Genomic DNA, 22,948 nt, shown 5'->3' with positions numbered 1-22,948 from the left:
CTCCTGAGGGAGCATAAATGAGGGCAAGGTTATCTCAGCCATGAAAAATGGAAAGCCTCTTAAAAGAGGTGGCACTTAGGCAGGGCATTTAGAATGGGTGAGGCCAAGATAGGGCATTCTTACTTTGTGCTGAGAGGAGTGAGCAACGCATTTAAATAACAATGAAAATTCTAGTGCATTTGTAGTAAGTCAAGAATTTTTAAAACCATTTTTAAACAGAAAATATATTAATGTAGTTAACATGTGAACATTACACTTAGGTGGTAAAATTCAGATTGCAAATATAAGATAAATATCAAATAATATCATGCTTTCAGCTTAATAGAAAGTGTAACAGTTATGACAATCATGCTTAACACCTTGGTTAAGAGAGAAATGGGCAGGGGCGCCTGGGTGGCTCAATGGGTTAAAGCCTCTGCATTCGGCTCAGGTCATGATCCCAGGGTCCTGGGATAGAGCCCCGCATCGGGCTCTCTGCTTGGCTGGGAGCCTGCTTCCTCCTCTCTCTCTCTCTCTGCCTGCCTCTCTGCCTACTTGTAATCTCTATCTGTCAAAAAAAATAAATCTTTAAAAAAAAAAAAAGAGAAAGACATGGGCAGATGTGTCATAGAGGTATGCAAAGATTTAACTGTTCGAAAATCCTTAGCCCTTCTGAGAAAATATAAATGGGATCTATGTGGCAAATATTTCTGTAATGTGGTTTCAGTCCATGCATAGTGATCATCATGCATTTAAAATAACTGCAGTTGGTTTGAACATAGAAAACTGGATTCAAAGTAAGTCTTTGCTCAACAAGCTAATGATAGTATGACTTCCTTATATTTAAAAATGTAGTTTAAATTTGGAAAGTTTAAGGTGAAACATTTTTGTTTTTACAATTACTTTTAGATATATTGGACACTATGCTACATAAATAGGTATACTGTTGTGCAATTAATTCCAGCTACTCTATTTTATATTTGTTAGTCATCATCAGCACAAATTTTATGCTTTAGAAGAAATAGATCAAATCAACAAAATGGTTATATTTAATTTTCTTTTAAAGACAGATTAACCAAATTTAAGGAAGAATTGATATCCTGTTTTCAAATTACTGATATAAAATTATCAGAGAATAGTTATATATTTTGCCCATCATCAAATAATGTGCAAAAAGCTTCCAGGATAGATGCATTTCCTGTTCAATTTCCAAAACTAAATAAATAATTTTTAACTGAAAGTGTTTACATTCCTGGCTTTCTAAAGTAAATACTAGAAAACAAAGCACAAAAAATTATCTCTCAGTTTCTGAATAACCCACTTAGTTACATAAAGTATTTCCTGCCCCAACACATTCTCAAATTCAAAAGATATTTACTGCCTAAGCATATGACAAACCGTCTTCATTTCAAATTGGTTGGTCTGTTCCCATGGCAACACTGTGGAAATCCCTTGGTTACCATAAGTCGCATTAGTTGACTATAGAACTCTCAATTTTCTTTGCATCTTGAGCTTGGTCTTTTCTATACACCAAACAGACTAAATCATTTGTTATTTAATATACAAAACTCCCGTCAGAGTGAGAACCACATGTGTCTTCATAGGACTGACAAGGTAGGGTTTCTTGGCCATGAGACTGATTTCCTCTGACGTCTGGTCCAACAGCATCATGAGTCCATGGCGAAGTAGGAGGAGAGTCATGGCCTGGACTGGAGGCAGTGAAACCTAGTCCACCTATCTCTGAAACCATACTTATTCCTTGGGTTCGTATCCAGCAGTAGAGAGATTGAGGACTTTTTAAAATGAGGAGTAACATGATCTAAACTGGAAGGACTCAGGGTGGTGTCCACCTAAGTGTTTACACTACACAGATGGCGGCATGGAAGGAAATCCCACACATGTACTTCAAGCACAAAGTGGCTACCTGGAAAAGTAGACATGTCTTGGCCACGAGCACTACCATTATGGTGCCATTACAATCATACATTTGTTGTATCAGAATTGGTGTCAAGTCATTAGGGTCTTGATTAGTTTTGTTCTCTATTAGCTACTCTCAATTATTTTTTAAAGACTCACTGTGTTTTTGATTATTTTCAAGACCAAATTCTCAAAATGATAATTACTAAACCAAATTATCCTGCCATCTAATCTATGCCATATAGATGCCAAATAAGTACTATTCTTTTTTAAAAAGTTTTATTTAAATTCTAGTTAATTAACATACAGTGTAATATTAGCTTTAGGTGTACAATATTTAGGTGTACAATATTCAGCACTTCTATATAACACCCAGGTGCTCATCACAAGTGCACTCCTTAATCCCCACCACCTATTTAACCCAACCCCCAACCCACCTCCCTTCTGGTAACCCTCTGTTTTTTCTCTCTAGTTAAGAGTCTGTTTCTTAGGGACGCCTGGGTGGCTCAGTTGGTTAAGCAGCTGCCTTCAGCTCAGGTCATGATCCCAGCGACCTGGGATCGAGTCCCACATCGGGCTCCTTGCTCGGCAGGGAACCTGCTTCTCCCTCTGCCTCTGCCTGTGCTCGCGCGCTCTCTCTCTCTCTCTCTCTCTGACAAATAAATAAATAAAATCTTTAAAAAAAAAAAAAAAGAGTCTGTTTCTTAGTTTACCTTTCTCCCAAATCAGTACCATTCTGACCTTAAAAAGCTAATAAATCTTTGATAGAAATTTAGATATCTTAGCCTTAAATAAGACATGTTTGGTATGTTTCAACATGTTTGTTTGTAGAGAAGACTGGCAATGATGTTATTGATATTTGGAAGCAAAACTAAATCCAAAACATACTCTTTCATACTTTGTATATGAGAGATAACAACACAGCAGGGTACATGCTAGCAATCAATGGCTAGTCCCAACTAAAGGCAGCCATGAAAAATTATAAAAAGGCAGAAGTAGCCTGCCTCATGACCTCTTTATCAAGTATACTACTGGTACAAACTTCCCTTTAATAATGTGACAGATATAGCCATAGTTCATAAATATTAAATACATAGCATATTTTGCCTGTGAAACTAAATAGATCTAGCTCTCATACACATTGATAAATGTTGCTTAGCAGCTCCTTAGCTGACACCTTGGCACCTGAGGTATAAAAGCATTTTTTAAAAGAACATACAGTTTTAGAGTCTGAGGCCAGAAAGACAAGGGTAAGTAGCAATCTGCTGACCAAGGCCTTATGTGGTGACTCAGTCATGAAGACATGCTTTTCAATTTCAGGTCATCCCTTCACTACTTCTTAGAGAAAGGAACTCTAGAATTTAAATTTTTTTTAGAATTTTAGTTGCCCCTGGTTCCTAAATATTGGCTCTTCATAAACATTTAAAGCGGAAAGTCACAAATCTCATTGAACTTTAATAATTATACAGGTTCTGAGGATATTTATATTATTAGAGTATAGGTGATTTTAAAATCTCTGACATCGGGGTGCCTGGGTGGCTCAGTGGGTTAAGCCTCTGCCTTCTGCTCAGGTCATGATCTCAGGGTTCTGGGATCAAGTCCTGCATCGGGCTCTCTGCTCAGCAGTGAGTCCGCGTCCCCTCTCTCTCTGCCTGTCTCTCTACCTACTTGTAATCTCTCTCTCTGTCAATAAATAAATAAAATCTTTAAAAAAAATTTAAAAATTAAAAAAATCTTTAAAAAATCTCTGACATCAAAAAAACTCATTCTAATGTGTGTGCAGATAAAGTCAAACTGCCTTTGAACTATTCATATAATTATGATTTTAATTCAACTTAATAAACATTACATTGAGCTCCCACTATGTACAAGCTCTGGGACTAGACATAAAGAGAAGAATAAGACATGCATGATTTGTCACTGTTCTTAAGGGATCAAATGCTAATAGAGGACACAAACATGTAAACAGCAGTCACCTGATAGCAGCCCAAAGGCTGGAGTCAGCTAAGAGGTGTTTTTTATTGACTTCTACAGTGTTCTTTAAATACCTGAATTTGTTGCCCTTAGCCAAAACTTTCACCTTTGACTCAGTGCCTTTGTCATCATTTTTGTCATCAATTGGATATACTAATTTATTGTAACTGATGGGCCCTAAAGGTATTTGCATTTGGTATTGCAAAATTGTAAATAAATAAATACTGCATCTATAATAGTGTTCTACCTCTATTCTAGTAGCTAAGATTTTATGGGGGGCATGGTAGAAAGAATAATGAGTTCTCTCTGGGTAGATCAGGCATGTGAGACCAGAAGGACAGAAGATCCTTCCAAGAGAAGGAGATATCATGGAGGTATGGAGACATGAAGTGGTAGGTCAAGTTTAGGGAATTAAGGAAAATAATATTTATCCCTAATTCATTGCACACTTACTATTAGCCACTAATAGGCAATTCCGGTATGGTCTGCAGTAAACCAATATAAGTGATACATTTATTATTAGCTCCATTTTTCAAGTGAAGACCCTGAGTATCAGAAAAGCTAAATAACTTACCCAAGATGAATCTGCCAATGAATGGTTGAATAAAAATTCTGGTCTCAATATTAAAACCTGATGGATATATCAGCATATTGCAAATTTAGTCAGGACACATTTTTGGTAATTAAGATTCCAAGTCCTACCACATAAAAACATAGGTAAGACCACTGGACATAATCCATATATGGGAGAAATACAAGCTTAATTCAATATAACAAATGAAATAAAAATTACATAAATAGACTTTTAGAACTAAAGGAAATTTAGGGAAGTTCATCTAAGTTAATTATTTTACAAATAAGAAAACTCAGACATTTAAAATATTTGTTTTTAAAAAGTCAGGGTGCTTGGGTGGCTCAGTCAGTTAATCATCTGCATTCAGCTCAGTTCATGATCCCAGGGTCTTAGGATTGAGACTCTCATCATTAGGCTTCCTGCTCTGCGGGGAGTCTGCTTTTCCCTCTGCTTGTTACTCCACTTGCTTATGCTCTCTCTTTCTCTCTGTCAAGTAAATAAAATCTTTAAAACAGTAAATAAATAAAAAGTCAACAAATGTCTATTTTAAATATAAATTAAAATACATTTTTAATAAATTTCTTATTTTGATCAGCTTCAAAATATCTTCTCTTTGTTAATGCTATAATTTTATAAAATTATAGCAACCATAATTTCATCATACATATCCTACAAGTTTAAAAATAACGCAGGAAAAACTGAAAATTTATTTTTAAAAACACTGCAGAAATAACTCATAAAAATCTAGCCATGAAACTGCCCTTTTTGCTTCAATACTTTTATTGTGACCTATTGAACAACAACAGGATGAGAAATCTCTAAAATTCATATTGCAGTGACCTGAAGGATTAAAAAAAAAGTCAAAACAAAACAGTAATGGTTGCATGATCTTTAATTGTATTTGGTGCTGAAGAATCTTCATGGAGATTAGCTGTGTAGTTAGCTAAACAGGAAAATACTAATATAATTGAAGGCATATTTCCATTTATAATAATTTAGGAGGAAAAAAGTCTGTAGTTATAACTTTGGTTTAACTTAGTTAGAATCATTTCCTGGGGGGGTGGGGGAAAGAATCATTTCCTGAAAGTAATAGTATCCTCTCAAAAAAAAAAAGGATTTCCTCCTTTTGTACTAGAAATGTGTGTTATAGTGCCAAATTAAAAAAAAAAAAGGTGCTTCAATAAATATTTATTGAACAAATGACTAAGTCTATGAATGAGTTATTTATGAATGTAATGGTTCTCTTTTACATGTTAAGCCTAATTGAAAATTATCTCTCATCTAGTTGTTAGAAAGTTACTATAGGCCTATGAAGCAATGGAGTAGTCTGAGTACTTCCTTAGATCTAGTAAGATATTTGCCTAAGGAGCAATTTGTCACTTCTCATTTGATCGTTTTTTCAATCCACTTATTCACCTGGGCTTTATTGAAACCCTACCCTGTGCACCTTCTGATCAAGTTAGAGCAGCCTATGCTGGGGTCCCAGCCAGCTCACCTCATGAATCACGATATGGCAGGAATCTTTTCTCTGCTAAACCAGGCACAGCAACTTAGTATTTCCTAGATCATGTGTTATTAAATAAAGAGACCTAAACAAAGGTTTCTATGGAAGAAAAATGCATTCTTTTAATGCCTTACATGACAATGGCTCTTCTTACTGTTGCTGGTCTTCCTTCAGTGGTGATGTAACTCAGAGTCTGAGGCTTCATCCACATCACAGAAAATTAGGAAGTATGTGTTCAAACAAACAACAGGCTTATGGTTTTCTTTCACTTCCCTCGGTGTAGGAGAGAATGTGTAATCTGTAAATTATTGTAGCAGAAATAGAAGAGAAACACACAGAAGAGAAAACACGAGATACACAAGGAGTAGAGGGAAACACACTGACAAAAGACAAGTGAAATTGATTGATAGATCGATTGATCGATAGATGATAGATAGGGAGGCATTTCTATAAATAAAGCAGAGAATCTTGGAAGGTTCTGAAGTGGGCATTCCTCAGGGAAAACAGACCTTAACATAGCATTTGGTTTAACAGACTATGCTATCATTAAACTTTGAAGTTATTCATACTATAGTTCAGAGGTACCATCATTAATCCTAACCACACAGCCATAGAATAGCTACTGTGTGTCCGTTACAGAACTGAATACTGGATTCTTAAGGCTGAAGAAAGGATCTCTGTTCTGAATGCATATATACTCAATTCTTAGCTCTCCAAAATTGTAGTCATGCCCCTGTCAGTAACCAGGTTTGAATCCAAACTCTACTCTGAATATTAATCTACTTATAAGTTATATATATTTTCTGTTTTACTGTGTTATGGTTTTATATTTTAAGACACAAAATATAAAAGGAATAAAATTTAAATATTTTGAAATAATATTCATTTTATATACTAACTGTAAGATGTATCAATGTAGTATCTGATTACAAATTCGGCTTATTTTGGTACTTGATTTCAAATAATAATCATACCATACACACACAATATACATAAGATGCTATATATTTAGAACATTTTGTGATCTCTTTTCATGTCAGATTAAATCATCCTGGCATTTCACATTATAGTTGACAATTCTTTTTAGGAGTAGAAGACATAGATTTTCTATTTTGTGTTCCATGTGTTTGCTTGGACCTTGAATACCTATTTTCTGATGTATATCCAAGGTTGAGAACCACTGTGTAAGGAGCAGCATGAATTCTAGGTTCACTGCCTTGGGCCAGATGAAATCAAGGCCCTGCCCTAATTGTTCAGCTCTTGAAGTAACTGTTTTACTTCGTAAAGTCTTTAGTAGGATTTTTCTCACTGTTTTATTGCTTAAACAAGTATTGTCCAAAATTCTCTGATCACACACCTCTAACAATGAAAATGTTTGAGCATCCTCCACAGGGAGTATTATGAGTATATTTTATTCATAATTTATTTGAGTCACATGTGTGCATATGAATACTTAGAATACTAAGTTTACAATTATAAATGGTTTGTTTTTAACTGAATCTAGATATTTATTGTCTACACATAGATCAAATTGGGTATCTGTAAAAATAAAACCAAATGGAGACAATTTGAAGGAACCATGTCTCAAAAAATTCCTATTATAGGGATATTACCTTTATTAAACTTTTCAAGCAGAGTTAAATTATTGATATGTAATCTTCAAAGAAGGGATTTCTTCTGTTAGGTTTTTATCTATGTATGTGGGGGAGGCAGGTAGTTCTGCATTAGAAAAATTTAATCAGTCTACCTCAATTTCTCACCCAAAGAGGTTTCTTTTGGGCACCTAGGTGGCTCAGTTGATTAAGCAACTGCCTTTGGCTCAGATCATGATCCCGGAGTCTAGGGATCGAGTCCCACATCGGGCTCCTTGCTCAGCGGGGAGTCTGCTTCTCCCTCTGACCTCTCCCCTCTCATGCTCTCTTTCTCTCTCAAATAAATAAATACAACCTTAAAAAAAAAAAAAGTTTCTTTTTTTAAAGCATTAGGACTTTGGGGCCATGTGGGTGGCTTACTTTGTTAAGTATCTTGATTTCAATTCAGGTCATGATATTAGGTTAGTGAGATCAAGTCCCATGTCAGACTCTGCACTGGGCATGGAGCTTTCTTAAGATTCTTTCTCTCACTCTGCCCCTCCCCTGCTTGCTCTCTCTTTAAAAAAAAAAAAAAAAAAAAAAAAATTGGGACCATCTGATAATATTGTCTTATATTTATGATTATTTACTTTATTTAATCCTTACATTAGTATTATTAGGTAGGGTGAGTTGTTATTTTCATTTTATATATAAGGAAATTAAGACATGAAGAATCCAAAGTCATAGTCATTTTGTTATACAAATTCTTAAGATCTAATTTCCAAGGTAAAGTTATTTCAAAGAGACTCCTACAAATCAATGAAAATGAAATTTTGTTTCATCGAGTTTAACTGTTAAATATATCTTATTTTAGCTCTTTGAAAATTGGTGACTCTACAGGCCAGATTACTTTCAAATCTAGATAATCAAAATCCTCCATTAATTGATCAAATCAGATGTCAAAACTCAGGCCAATCATGTCAACTTATGCTTTTTTTTACATCATGGTCACTAGCAACCAATTTTTTTTTAGGATGCTTTGCTCTCATACAGTGTTTCTCAGTGGTGCTACTATCATTTTGAGAGAAATTCTCCTTTGTGAAGGGGGTATGTATACCAGTTATCACAGTGCCTTTAGCGTACATCCTGACCCTCACCCCAAAAATATGTCTTCCCTTAGTCATAATTTGCAGTACTACCTAAGGGATATCAACGACCACTGAACTACAGAAGGACAGATAACCTGCAGCCAGTGACTTATGTTAATTTGCCTTATACCAGTAGTTAATAGTGTCTTTTGTGAGTCTTAAAATCAAAAGTGTTTGAAATTATATTGGAGTAGGGTTTTGGATTTAGCAAATAAAAATACAGGATGCCCGATTATCTGGCAACTCTATATTAGAGACAATATAATGCTAATATCCTATTATGGTATTTCTTTAACCCACTGACTCATGATCACTAACAAACTGGAAACTCATTAATTTGAGATTAGGAAAGCATATGTGAAGTGACACATCTTGTATTTTCAAACTTGTAATGAAAGGGAAGAATATTCTTATCAAAAGTCTACTTCATCCTGACACGTAACTCAGACTACTGAATGCAACTGAAAACAATACTGATGGACATCTACATTTATCTTGCTACAGATACTAGCTGTTGTTTATTCTTTTGCTATAATATAATTAATAAGTTCAATATTTGCTTATTTAGTTTGCTGTTTCCATGTTTAATTCCAGTACAGTGTAATATTAGTTTCAGGTGTACGATATAGTGATTCAACGCTTCCATACAACACCCAGGTTCTCATCAGAGCAAGTGCCCTCCTTAATTGCCAACACCTATTTCTCCCATCCCCCCACCCACCTCCTCTCTGATAGCCATCAGTTTGTTCTCTGTAGTTAAGAGTCTGTTTCTGGGGTGCCTGTGTGGCTCAGTGGGTTAAAGCCTCTGCCTTCAGCTCAGGTCATGATCCCAGGGTCCTGGGATCAAGCCCCACATCGGCTCTCTGCTCAGCAGGGAGCCTGCCTCCTCCTCTCTCTCCCTGCCTGCCTCTCTGACTAGTTGCAATCTCTGTCTATCAAATAAATAAATAAAATCTTAAAAAAAAAAAAAAGAGTCTGTTTCTTAGGGCACCTGGGTGTCTCAGTGGGTTAAGCCTCTGCCTTTGGCTCAGGTCGTGATCTCAGCGTCCTGGGATCTAGCCCCACATTGGGGCTGGGGTGCCTGCTTCTTCCTCTCTCTCTTTGCCTGCCTCACTGACTACTTGTGATCTCTTTGTCAAATAAATAAATAAAATCTTAAAAAAAAAAAGTCTGTATCTTGGTTTGTGTGCCTCTCTTTTTTCTTTGTTACAATTACTTATTTAAAAAATAAAAATAAAAACAGCCAAAGACAGCAGTGTAAGCAATACAACAAACCAGACTAAAATTATTTCACATCCAATCCCAAAATGTTCCTGAACTTAATTTCTTGTAGATTACGAGATAAGAGAATTATAACAAAGAATAAATTCAGTTCATTATTGAATTGTGAAAACAGAGCTGTAGTGTTTCATGCAATCTCTACTGACATGACTGACCCTAAGGAGAAAAATGATAAGACGTTATTAGCACGTAATATGATATTTCAACTGAATATGTATTCATGTACACCAGCTTTTCTGGTTGTTTGTTTCATATATATATAAAAAAATGACAGTTCCTTAAGGAAGAGATGCCACAATAAATGAAAGATCTTTTAACCCACAGTAAAGAAACATAACAAAGCCATAATGAATGATGCAGCAAGTTTAAGAAAATGAAAGCTGTTATTAAATATGACAAGCTGTCACAACCACAAAAATAGTAATCAGTGTAATCATAGTAATAATATAATATTTTTATTTTGTTTCAAGAAGTTAAAATAATGGATATCTTTTCTAAGTTAACAGTTTGAAATAATATGGCTAAAATAGCAAATATAAAGATAAAAATCTCTGTGAAGCATATTAACATTATTTAAAGTCTGCTCTACATGCTTTTTTTTCTTCCAATTTTTTTATGATGATTATATTTATAGTCCTTTTTCTTTCCTGGGCATGATTATGTTATTCTTTTTCTTTACAATCTAGGATTCTTGAACCAAGCTTCCTGTCACTTGGTTTCAATAAATCCATAACCAGCTAGAATTGGAATATTTCTGTTTGTCACAGCCTATTCTACAATATGAATTTCTTATAATTATTTTCACTGAAGCAAAATCACCATTACTTTTGTAACTTTTTTTTTTAGATTTTTATTTATGTATTTGACACAGAGAGATCACAAGTAGGCAGAGAGGCAGGCGGAGTGGGGGGGAGGGGAAGCAGGCTCCCTGCTGAGCAGAGAGCCTGATGCAGGGCTGGATCCCAGGACCCTGAGATTATGACCTGAGCTAAAGGCAGAGGCTTAACCCAGTGAACCACCCAGGTGCCCCATTTTTATAACTTTAAAAAGGAAGTATAAATATGTAATTATCTCTACCTGGTATTCAGTGATGCTACTTGGCCATGGCCATTTTCCCAGACAATGTGGAAACATTGCAATGTGGGACATGTGTAAATGAGGGCACACTTTTGCTCAATGATATATACCCTCATGTAGTAGAAATTAGAGTCACTGTTCACCAAAAGTTACCTCAGAACACTCTATGGCCTACAATTTGGCACTATAGCCACATCTCTTAATGTTTAAGGGACTCAAACGCCTCTGGGCTTTTATACTAAAGCCTATAAAATCAACCACAAAACAGATTTATTTACAGTAAATGATTTCCTTTCTATGCTTTCTTTAATTCAATGTACAATGGACAGGTCTCACCCATAAAACATCTCTAAAGATCTGAGAAATGCTGGCTTTTCTTTAGCAACAAATTTCTCCAGAGAAGCAACTTGTATAGAGAGTGGTAGGTATACCAGGTCTATTTAGCTCTAGCCCAAGTCCAAAGAGGCTGTCAATTTTAACATACTGTAGGAGCAAAATTTGTGTCAAGGAACAGAATGAAGTCTCTTCAAAAATTCAGGACTTGTTAAAACTGAGCATGGGAGGATTGATCCCTGGTCTCCTTATCCAGAAATTGTTGGGCCTGGCTGGGGTTTCAGAGGCCCCAAAGGATATGGGTGCCTTACCACCGTCAGTGTAACTTGCTTTTAGGGTATTATTGTGATTAAACTTGGATGTACCATATGAATTACCAGTGCCGCCCATGCACTGACAGTGCTTGTGTATTAAATTTTCTTCTGAATGACTTGAGTATCTTTCAGGTCATTGAGACACCAAATTGTAATGCTGTTATTCCAAACTGAAGGGTTTCTAATTCACATTCAGAGAATAGCAGTCTTCCAAATGTGAAGCGGCTCATTATTTATTTTTAATCTATAGTGGAAAGATTTTTGTTCTAGGAGTCCACCAGCTCAGTGGCAGCCCTCTCCCTTCCCGTGCCTTAGTTTGCTGCTCTGTAAAATGAGGACCTGAATGATCTCTGATGTCCTTTCCAATTCTGACAGTCTTTTATTCTACAATTCATGATACAATCTTATGGATAAACTTCCAAGTAGTTTACTTTTTGTTTCTTGTTGTTGTTTTTTCTTTTGTTTTGTTTTGGTTTTGGTTTTGGTTTTGGGGGTTTTTTTGTTTCGTTTTGCTTTACAATAGCTCTCTTGAAAGTAAAAAAGCGTACGGTTCCACCTTTGCAAACTCTGTCTTCTCCCGAAAAGTATAACAAATTAAGAATTGTGTATATTGAGGTTCTTGCCACTATTTGAAAAATGCACTACTGCTGACTTACCTAAACAAGGCACTGCTCCTTCCATGCACCTTCGATGTCTCATCCTGCTGTGGCTGTCTTCTGTAACCCTGGGTGTGCATTCTACAAATAGACAACTTCAATGACTTATTTATATCCACTTTGTCAAATGAGGGTTTAGAAATTTTATCTTAGCATTCTTTTAAACCATGTGTGATTGTAACTAGTTTAGAGCAGCTTTCTTTTCAAAAACTAGGTGGGTTTTTTAAGGTTTATGAATAAAAATGCATTCTATCCCTTTTCATTTTATCACTTCTTTTAAGGTTTGATGTCTTTATTAATCATAGGTGTTTTTTTTTTCCCCCAGTTAAATGATCAACAACTTCTCCACAAAGAAGGTTTTGATTAATGTCCATTTTTATCTCTTGAAAGGATCCTTTCCGGCCATTGGGGTGGAGGCGTTTTGCCCCAGCTTCCTGAGGGCAGGGTTTTTAAATAGCATCCAGGCCCCGCATCCAGTGCCAGGGGGAGGATCTCTGCCCCCCAGGATTCCTGCTGGTAGGTATTTCAGGTGAAGTTTTCTGCCACCATATACAGCAATAGGAGTGTGCTCACAATTGAAAGATCCATAAGACAAAAATAAATATTTCTATATTGTTGAAAGGAAATGCAAGTGACTTTTCTATACTGCAGGGATCACATTTATGATACCTAATGCTTCAGAAGTAGTAAAAGGAAGTGGAAGAAAAATCTGTAACCTGCACACCCAATTAGCATTATGCTGGGGCTTCTTCTAGAATAGTTTTTACATGAATAAGAATTAGAGCTTTAAATCCCAAATTTCATAAATCAGGAATAAAAATAAAGATAAATTTGAGCTATTTTGCCACTTGGAACTGGCTAGCAAAGAGAATTGAAAATAACATTATTAACAGAAAGAGTAATTCCATATTTGGATGAGCTTATAGAGATTTAATTAAAATTTCATTTCACTAAAGAGAAATTATTGGAAGAAATGCCAAAAAGTAGCAAATTTGGAGGAACCCGAAAAAGAAAATTAATACTCAGTTTCCCCTGAAAATGTCAATCTGACCAAAGCTATATTTTATTAATGAGAGAAACAAAATATAGAAATTGAGCATTTTAAAGTGCAATTTCAAAGTTTACTAAATCCCTTTCAGATTATCCATGGTAGTATTTGAGTCACAAATTGTTTCTCCCCTCTCATTTTTAAGATATCCAGCTGCCTTCTTCTGTTGTATGAAGGATACAAACCCGCTTTGTATTTTATATGTGTCTTAGCAAAATAGAATTAGGATATTGATTCTTGGAGTTTTATCTATCTTAATTCTTGTTTTTTATCATAATTAATAATTGTGCCACAAATTATACTAATGACATCAATGTATTCAGGAGGGTCTGGCCCATCCAACCAATACTGGGAACAATTGAAGACACTAGGAAATCCAATAAAAACAAAATTCCAACATGCACATTTCTTGCTTTTCTTGACAAAATTATAGTGACAAAGCCTAAGATTATTATGCTTACATTTTTCTGTTGTTTTTCAGTTATCCTTGTGTATTAAATTAGAACATACAAAATAACATGTAAATATGCTTTGGTGTAATTTGGTTTTATCATTGGATAATTACTGATTGATAATGGTTTGAGGCTTTGTGGTAAACAAGGCCACTGATAGGTAGGAACCAAAATTATGTGAATTAAAAATTAGCAATTTTAATTCCAATGAGTGCCACTTTTTTCCTCTTTAGAAATGAAACTATCAATTGCAGAGAAATGTTATCATTCTTACTGTTGGTGGTAATGGTGGTGTTGATGCAAAAGACTAGAAATAAAAATCCATATACGCTAAGCTCTCAGAGTTACCTGCAAATATAAAAAGGCAGTTTTCATATATATTATTAATATCTCAGTGATTGGAATTTTGAAATGGATGATTTGTAGTTTAATGGCTTAATCCTTAACTCTTAATGACAAATCTTGGTGGATTTAGGTATGTTTGGCAGAAATGACATTACGAAGTTCAGGAGTGACTTGAATTATTCAGCATCACTGGTAAATAAATAAATAAATAACCCTTGTCATTTAGCCACTGAGAAAGATAGAAGAAAGGTGATGTTTCTACACCACATACACAACACATACACAGAAACAACTTTCTAGAGAGAGATCAGAGAGAACACTCTAGCTCTCTATTCTTGGCTTTAAGCCAAATTTGCCTCCAGCTTTCATAGGAGAGAAAACTCAGTTCAGTTTTCATGACTTACATACAAATCAGGTGTAACAAAATTGCCTCATAAAAAATTTATAGATCTAAACTTGTTCTTGTTCCCTCAAACTGAAATTAACTCAACTCACTTTTCCTGGCTTATATCACTTTGATAAGTGATCCCTGTACACTTCTCTGGCACTTTTCAGTAATGATGGCTACAATTTCAAAGGTAATTTTTATCCTCTTCCATTTATCTACAGCTTACTTCCCAAGAATTTCTTTTATAATTTTGTGTAAAGAGGCATGAATCTGTAATCATGAGAAATGTTTATTCTTTTATATTTTTAAAAAGTATTTCTTTTCTATCTAATAGAAGAACTCATAACCCTTCAGGTTTAGGACATCATCAAAAAAGCAGTTCCTCCTATGACCTGTACCATGGTATTTTAAATAGTTAGCCAGAGGTTGATGTCTGTGGGGCACCAATTAATTTGCTTTCTCCCAATTGACTATATTTCACAGTACTTCGAGGGCCTCAAAAGACATTAGCTATGTCATTCAAGGAATCACAAAAACCTGTTCTAATGACGGGGCTCATTTAATTCCCAGTAACTTATCTTAATCAAATTTAAATGAGATATGTGATGCTGCCTTGTGTAAAATAGTTTCTTCGCATTCATATCACACTGTGCTATCAAGAAGCAATGTTTTTATAGTAAATTTTACACTTACTGCAATAATGAGTGCATCATTGACTCATGAGGTCCAGAAAACAGATAAGCCTGAAGTTGGTAAAATTATGTAACCACTGTCAATTGTTTATACTGTTTATATGACCTTACTATTTTTTAGAAAGGTCATAATAAAGAGTTTTTATTCTTAGTTCCAAACAGAGAAGGATACCAGAAAGTAATTAGCTAAAAATTAAATTGCAAGTATAGTCATGCATTGAATGCAATGCCTCTCATATAGAAGTTACCCAACAAAGTAAGGAAAGTCACAGGAAAGAAGAGAGGAGGGATGAGAGGAGAGAAGAGAGGAGGGAAGCTGAAAAAGAAGATAGAATTATGTAACTGCTATTATATTTTTTAAATCAAAATCTTCCCTGCTGTATTCTTCCCTGCTAAAATCAAATTCTACCTCCCTGAAAAGAATTGATGTCCTTCTTCTAAATATGTAATCAGGCATATATTCTAAAATGGTAATAAGTTGCCCTCTTTTCTCCATCTAGTCATTTCCTTGACTTAATTCTGTAACCACACTGTATCTGAAAGTGGGATAGAACATTTTTATATGCCACAGAGTACTGATTACATATAGGGTCTTAGACTCGTAGCTTACCTTATGAGAGATTCCACCTCTACCCAAACCCTTTATGTTTTTGGCAATTTCATTTCACATACCATATACAAATAAAAGCAGCATAATGAAGTCATTGAAAGATAAAATTATGCAGTTATAATGATGGGGTAATACATGGAAGGTTACTGATTCAGTCTTTTCTGTTACTGTACAGCAGTAAGTATCTAACGTCATGTAGTATCTTAAATTTATACTAAGATCCAAATATTACAATGTGTCTTAAAAACTAGACTTATTAGTAAAATATAAAGGCATAAAAAATATAAAGGCATATTAATTACCTAATAATTACTCAGAAAATATCCTAGATGGGTATGATCAGATCAACAAAATTCTAAGTTACATTTTTCTAGCAGTTTTCTGTCAGTTATGGGAGACATATTTTTCACTAAAGAATCAAACATTTTATTTATTATATATATATATGATTATTATAATATATTTGTATGTTTAAGACCAAACTCAAACATATACTTCAAACTACATGATTTGTCAATTATAAGCAAAGTCTGTGAAAGAGAAAACAAAGGAAACAGGCAGCATGTGGGATTTAGAAACAGATAAATTCTGATAGAAACCAATGTCCAAGATTTCCCTAATACTTCCTTTGTGGTTAATCTTGGAAGCTCTTCAGTTGTGGAGGGCTTCTGAAACACCATCTTAGTTTTGTCTACCTGTGCTTTAAATACAATGCTATATATAAAACACCTCTTTTGACATTTTTACCTGAAATTCTCTCCATTGCATTCCATGTGTTGGGGTCAAATTAAACAGCAAAGATGGAGTGACTCAATCATGTGAGACTCCCTCTCTACTTACACTGAATCAGATAACAAGAGAAATCTGAACATTAGGGACTCAAACACCAGATTTGCAATTAAATTGCAATTAAATTAAATTAGATATATAATTAATAAATCTAATAAATAATATTTTTTTTACCATTTGAAAAAAAGATTTAGATGAGCCTTATCCTCAAATAGCCAGATTTTTTCATATCTTCACGAATGTCCCCTGACTAGCAGGAAATGAATACACAATCCAGTTTTCTATAAACTGATAACAGATCCGACTAGACCATTTTTATAGCAAAAGACTTACAGAGCTGAGCCAATATTAAAATGTCTTCAAAATCTATTAGCCATGATTATTAATATTTTCCTTTCCATATTTCATGTGAAATCCTATCTGATATGGAGTCAGGGCAAATATTACACGCGCTGTTATTCAGGCAAAAAATTTTCTTGTTCAGAAGGCATATGGTTTAAATGGTAGAAATAAGTTAGGAATGATAAGTAAGGTTAAAGCTGCAGAGAATCTCAGATCTAAGAATATAATATTATCAGATTTTGATGCATACAGAGGACTGTGGGAAAGCAGTAACACAAATATATAAGACTAAGTGGCAAACTTTGAAGGAATAGACCATAAGTTAAGGAAAATTGGCATTAACTCAGTATACCAAGGGAAATGAATAGTTGAAAAGTATATAACTTTTAAATACAATCAAACCATGGTTTTAAAAATCAAAGTAAACCATTTCATTTTTTATATGATTAGGCATTCTAAAAAAGGTCAGTAACTTTGCTTGAGATCCATAATTTGACATTTCAAAGTTAATCATGTCTAGCAAAATAATTTCTATACTTTGGTCATTGTTCTTCTGAGGATGATTATTCTTTTTATATTTTTATGTAGTATAAACAACAATTGGCCTTATTTTGTCTTTAACAAAATATTGTTGCAGTCAATGTACATAAAGGTTAAGAGATGGTGGTTTACTTTTTAAGTAAGAGACCTTCAAGGGGAAAAAATCTCTTTAATTATAGGGTTTATATTTTATACATTTCTACAGTTGAGAATGTTGTCAATTACCCTGAATGTGGTGTGTGTTAATGAGTATTTGCAAGCATCGACTTAAACTAAAAACTAATTATAAAAGGTATAGGGGAAACTGGAATAAATATGCAAAATAAAATCCTGAATAAACGATTCAAAGTGAATTATTGTTAAAAAAAGGAAAAACTTTCATTTGGATTCCTAAGTCCTGCTTGCTTTATTCCTTTCCATTTGTGTGATTCCAAATAGGACCCAATAGGCCCTAATCAATACTCATTTGTACAGTTCTCCCTAGAGAACTCTCCTCCTTGAAAGTCTGTGCATCCTCAGGCTTCAGAAGGAAACTCTGCAGAACTAGAACTAAGCTATTAGAAAAACTAGGATGGGGAATCTGGGGTGGGAGTGGGCAGAAGACCAATATTATTCTAGTTCAGGACTGAGAGGTGGCATAGAGAAGAGAGGGTCACTGATAAAATGATAGAGAGACCACACCCAGCCAACAGAAGCACAAGGAAGGTGACAAAAGTGATTGTATTTCTAGTCATACACCAATAAACAACCCCTTTAAAAGATTTTCACACTGTTATTGCTATATTAGAGGATTATTTAAAAACACCTATTGGGGGCGCCTGGGTGGCTCAGTGGGTTAAAGCCTCTGCCTTCAGCTCAGGTCATGATCTCAGTGTCCTGGGATCCAGTCCCGCACTGGGCTCTCTGCTCAGCAGGGAGTCTGCTTCCTCCTCTCTCTGCCTGCCTCTCTGGCTATTTGTGATCTCTCTCTCTCTCTCTGTCAAATAAATAAATAAAATCTTTAAAAAAATAATAAAATAAAAACACCTATTGGGACATACTGATAGTTTCCAAAACCTGTGCAAGAGGGGCTGGCCAGCTAATGCAAGGTTGCATTCAGTCTGCTTCCTCTATTGCTTGAAGTCATTGTTTCCAAAGAGAGTGGTTCTTTGGCTTACCTGAGGAGAAATATGCAAAAGATCAGGAAATAATTTAAAGCTTAAGGAAGACAACTTGAAGATAGCACTTGGAATAAGAAAAGTCAGGATGGGAGCATAAACAAAATTGAAGGTATAATTCCAACTTTCAAGAAACAGTTTATAAAAACTTTAATCTATTAAAGTTTATGAGTTTAAGGACTCTTATGGGTTCCTGACATTGTAGTATGGGTCATGGACTCAGATTCCTAATGGATTATACTTTGTTTCTTGGCCAAAAATAACAGACTCTTCACCAAGAAAATTGACATATGATCATATATGTAAATATTTACATACAATTTCAGGAGACCTCTGGACCTCTTGAAGTCCATAAATAAAGAATTTCACATTCTCAGAAACTCAATTTTTTTTTACATAATGTAGTGTTAGTTGACATAAATGAGCATCATTCTCCTTATGTAAGATTGATAGTGCATTTAAAAGAAAAATTTTAAAAAACAGAGCTGCAAGATGCACTTGACATCAAATTCTTGAATATTTACAAAGAGAATTTCTATTCTTTTTCTTCCAGAAGACATGAAAATTATTAAAAGAAACTTTTAAGTGATATCCAAATATTTTACTAGTTCTTTTTTACTTCTTCATTACTAGTACTTTTCACTATTTTCAGATCTTTAAATACTTCTAGCTTTTGATCTTAGCTATGTATTCTTGATAACATAAATGTTGCTTTTTCTTAATATCATTTGAAGAAGTTTGCAACTTAAAAATCTGGACCTTCTTTATATGGCTGTTTAAACTCTCAGTTGAGAATATATATCTACTCTACAGAGATCTTCATGTTTTCTTATTACAAATTGTGTCATCTATTTTTGATGCTATTCAAAGAAACTGTCAACACTTTCAAAAGACTCATCCCAGAATCATTTTCTTTTCACAAAGGGAGATTCTTTTAAAAAACTTTATACAGCTTGCTAAATTAGCTGAGTCTCCATCTGAACCAGTCTTTAATCTTTGTGTTGGTGGGAATTGTTGTGTCTGTGTGTGTTCACCTTAATTGGAAACATGATAAACAACCGAGTGGCTCAAATGCCTTTTCCTCTCCCACAGGGCCACATGGCATGCTCTCATGGGCTGCTGGGCCACTTAAGAACATAAATAATTGGGAATAGACCAACCCTGTTACAAAACACGTCACATCTCAGCATTCATTCTTGTGACTTGTAAGACAAAGCATGGTAGAAGTTGCCTAGTGGCACAATGTTGGCTTTTCCTAGTTTTGTTCATGGAGGTCTTAAAGAAAGTGTAATTAGCAAAACTGAACTTTCTTTTTTTTTAAATTAAACCCCTTGTACAAATTGAAAAAAAGACTCAAAAATAAGTAGTAACTTTCCTACGAGGAAAAAAAGGAAACTAATTGGTAGTTTAACTTATATCATAGATGTTTCCTCCATTATAAGTAAAATCTCACCATAAATAACCTATATAGTTAGTATTAAATATATCCTCTCCAGACATTTGCTTAATTTTTAAATTTTGTGTACTCTTTTGATTAGTGAATGATACAAAAGGCCAAAAAAACTGAATAGTTGATTGGTTATGTAACCATAAAACACTTCTGAAGCCAGAAATGAAGAATAACATTTGAAACAGTACTGTAAAATATGATATTTTCTCTCAAAAGCTTCAAGAGTCTCTCTTAAAACATTTCTTGTAAAGGAACCTCAGAATCATCATAAATTGATGTGTGAGAATGGAGAAAGCAAAATCTAAAGATTTTGCCAGCAAGTTTCCTTACATGTATTTCCTCTTTATATAGATATTATAGTGCTTTACAAGGCTTTAAAATCATAGAACTTCTCCAGGACAAAACATCTTTAGGAGCAACACAGTGCCCAGTCCATAATAACTTTACAGAATGTGTTAAGATGAGCCACAGAAATTTAGGGTATTACTTTATGTCTCCAAATTAATAATGGAGATGCAAGTCTCATTTGAGGTATAAGAAGATGGTTAAGCACTCAGATTCTGGAACCACATCTCGTGCCTTCAAACCTTGGCTCTGCCAGTTGCTCACTGTGCATTCTTGGACAAGTTAAACTCTCTGTGCATCTGTAATTTGAGCTGTTAAATTGAACTAGTAAATTGAATTACTAAATTACATCCACCACAAGGGTATGAAGATTAAATGAGTTAACACATGTAAAACTCTTAGAACAGTGCCTGGCATATTGAAAAACTTATTTTTAAAAAATTAGTTATTACATATGTGCTGATTTAGAAATAGTATCTATTGTTAAATCATCTACACAAAAGATTTTCACAGAAAATAAAATGACAAAGGCAGCATGAAATTGTTTGATTCATGGTTTTATTTTATTTTATTTTATTTTATTTTAGATTTATTTATCTTAGAGAGAGAAAGAGAGAATGGAGGGAAGGGCAGAGGGAGAGGGAGAGAATCCTTAAGCAGACTCCCCGCTGAGCATGGAGCCCAACTCAGAGCTTGATCTGATGACCCATGAGATCATGACCTGAGCCAAAACCAACAGTCAGATGCTTAACTTAACTGAGCCACCCAGGCACTCCTGGTTTAATTTGGTTTTGAACTTGGATATTACACAGTATTTCAAGTTACGAGAATGGTCTAATGCATTTTGTTCATTGCTAGCTAATGGTAAATAATTGCTCATATAATAATTGATTATTGTATAGCCATTTCTTTCAAACTGGTGGAAAGCAAAAAAAAAGAAGTAAAAATCAGATAATCTCAAAACATATACTTTTAACTTGATAATTGTCATTATGATATTTTTGTAAATATGGATACAGTACAAAATCAAGAAAGCCATTCTTAAAAATGCATATGTTATTAAAATTTTGCAATATGGTTAGTGTCTTATAGTGGAAACAAAATCTAACATTAGACATCTTTGGCAATAACTTTCATTGTAAACAAGACACTTCTAATTAAGAAGTCTTTTTGCCCATATGGTAATTTTCAGTAGAAAGGATAGTACTGAATATTACTGAAGTTAATTGATGCAGATGGTATGCCACTGCTCTCTGGAACTGGCAGGAGAATTATGTTTCATTTTTTTAGCTTCATACCTTTCATTTACTCTGAAACAAATCTAGATTAAGAAATGCCACAGATTTCATAAATGCAATCCTTCCTCCTAATTTCTGCTCAGCTGTTTTGTCATTGGATAAAGTAATTTATTCTTCATCATTTCTCTCGGGGCATTTAGATCACATCTAAATTTTAAAGACAAAATAAAGAAATTAAGAAAAACATGGAACAAATTTTCAGGAGTTACAAATAGTGTTAAAGTTAAAATCAATTTCAGGGGTGCCTGGGTGGCTCAGTCAGTCAAGCATCTGCCTTCACCTCAGGTCATGATCTCAGGGCCCTGGGATTGACCCCCCATTTGGGCTCCCTGGTCAGCGGGGAGCCTGCTTCTCCCTCTCCCACTATCCCTGCTTGTATACACTCTCTCTCTTTCTCTGTCAAATAAATAAATAAAATCTTTTAAAAATTAAAAAATAAAAAATAAAATAAATTGCAAATTAACCATGAAACATATTGTTACAGGTATAAATATGTAGAGTACAGAAGATGCAGCATAGCTTCTTAGATAGGAGTAAGAATCTATTTCCTATACTAGCTATTCTCCAGAAACTGTATGTGATAGCATGTCATTTAAAATAAGAAAATGCCCATTTTGATTATGTTACTCTACTGTAGGAGAATCCATGTTGCTCTATAAAGCAACTTCAAACCTGTCAATTTCAGATGTATAGGATTCTTTTTTATTATGTTCAGTTAGCCAACACATAGTACATCATTAGTTTTGGATGTAGTGTTCAAAGATTCATTTTTTGCATATAACACCCAATACTCATGACAACATGTGCCCTTCTTAATATCCATCACCCAGGTACCTCATCCCTCCACTCACCTCCCCTCCATAGCCCTCACTTTGTTTCCTGGAGACCAGAGTCTCTCAGAGTTTGTCTCCCTCTCTGATTTCTTCCCATTCAGTTTTCCCTTCCTTCCTCTGTGGTCTTCTGCGCTATTTCTTATGTTTCACATATGAACGGAATATTCATGTGTATAGGTGTATAGGAGTTAAATAGACCTTTGAGAAGCTCCTAAATATACTGATCATAGTCATTTTCAGTTATGAATCTTTTTAACTCGGAAAGCCATTTCTTAGATTACGATTCAACATCTAGCCAGTAAGGTAAGGTGTGATATTTGCCATTTATTCA

General features: G+C 34.6%; 1 protein-coding gene across 3 annotated transcripts in view; it reads left to right on the top strand.

Moving 5' to 3' along the window:
* Positions 1–22,948, top strand: part of EPHA6 (EPH receptor A6) — a 929,004-nt gene that overhangs the window by 770,059 nt on the left and 135,997 nt on the right. For 2 of the 3 annotated variants that reach the window (XM_046001267.1, XM_046001266.1), the window contains one exon: positions 12,719–12,844. The exons of the other annotated variant lie outside the window; for it this stretch is intronic. In XM_046001267.1, coding sequence (XP_045857223.1) covers positions 12,719–12,844 — 126 coding nt within the window. The remainder of the gene's footprint in view (positions 1–12,718; positions 12,845–22,948) is intronic. 3 annotated transcript variants of the gene reach the window in all.

Source organism: Meles meles, chromosome 4 (genome assembly GCF_922984935.1).
Source record: "Meles meles chromosome 4, mMelMel3.1 paternal haplotype, whole genome shotgun sequence".
Classification (NCBI taxonomy): Eukaryota; Metazoa; Chordata; class Mammalia; order Carnivora; family Mustelidae; genus Meles; species Meles meles.
Note: the sequence above shows the minus strand (reverse complement) of the source record. Positions and strands in the feature narration are given on the sequence as shown.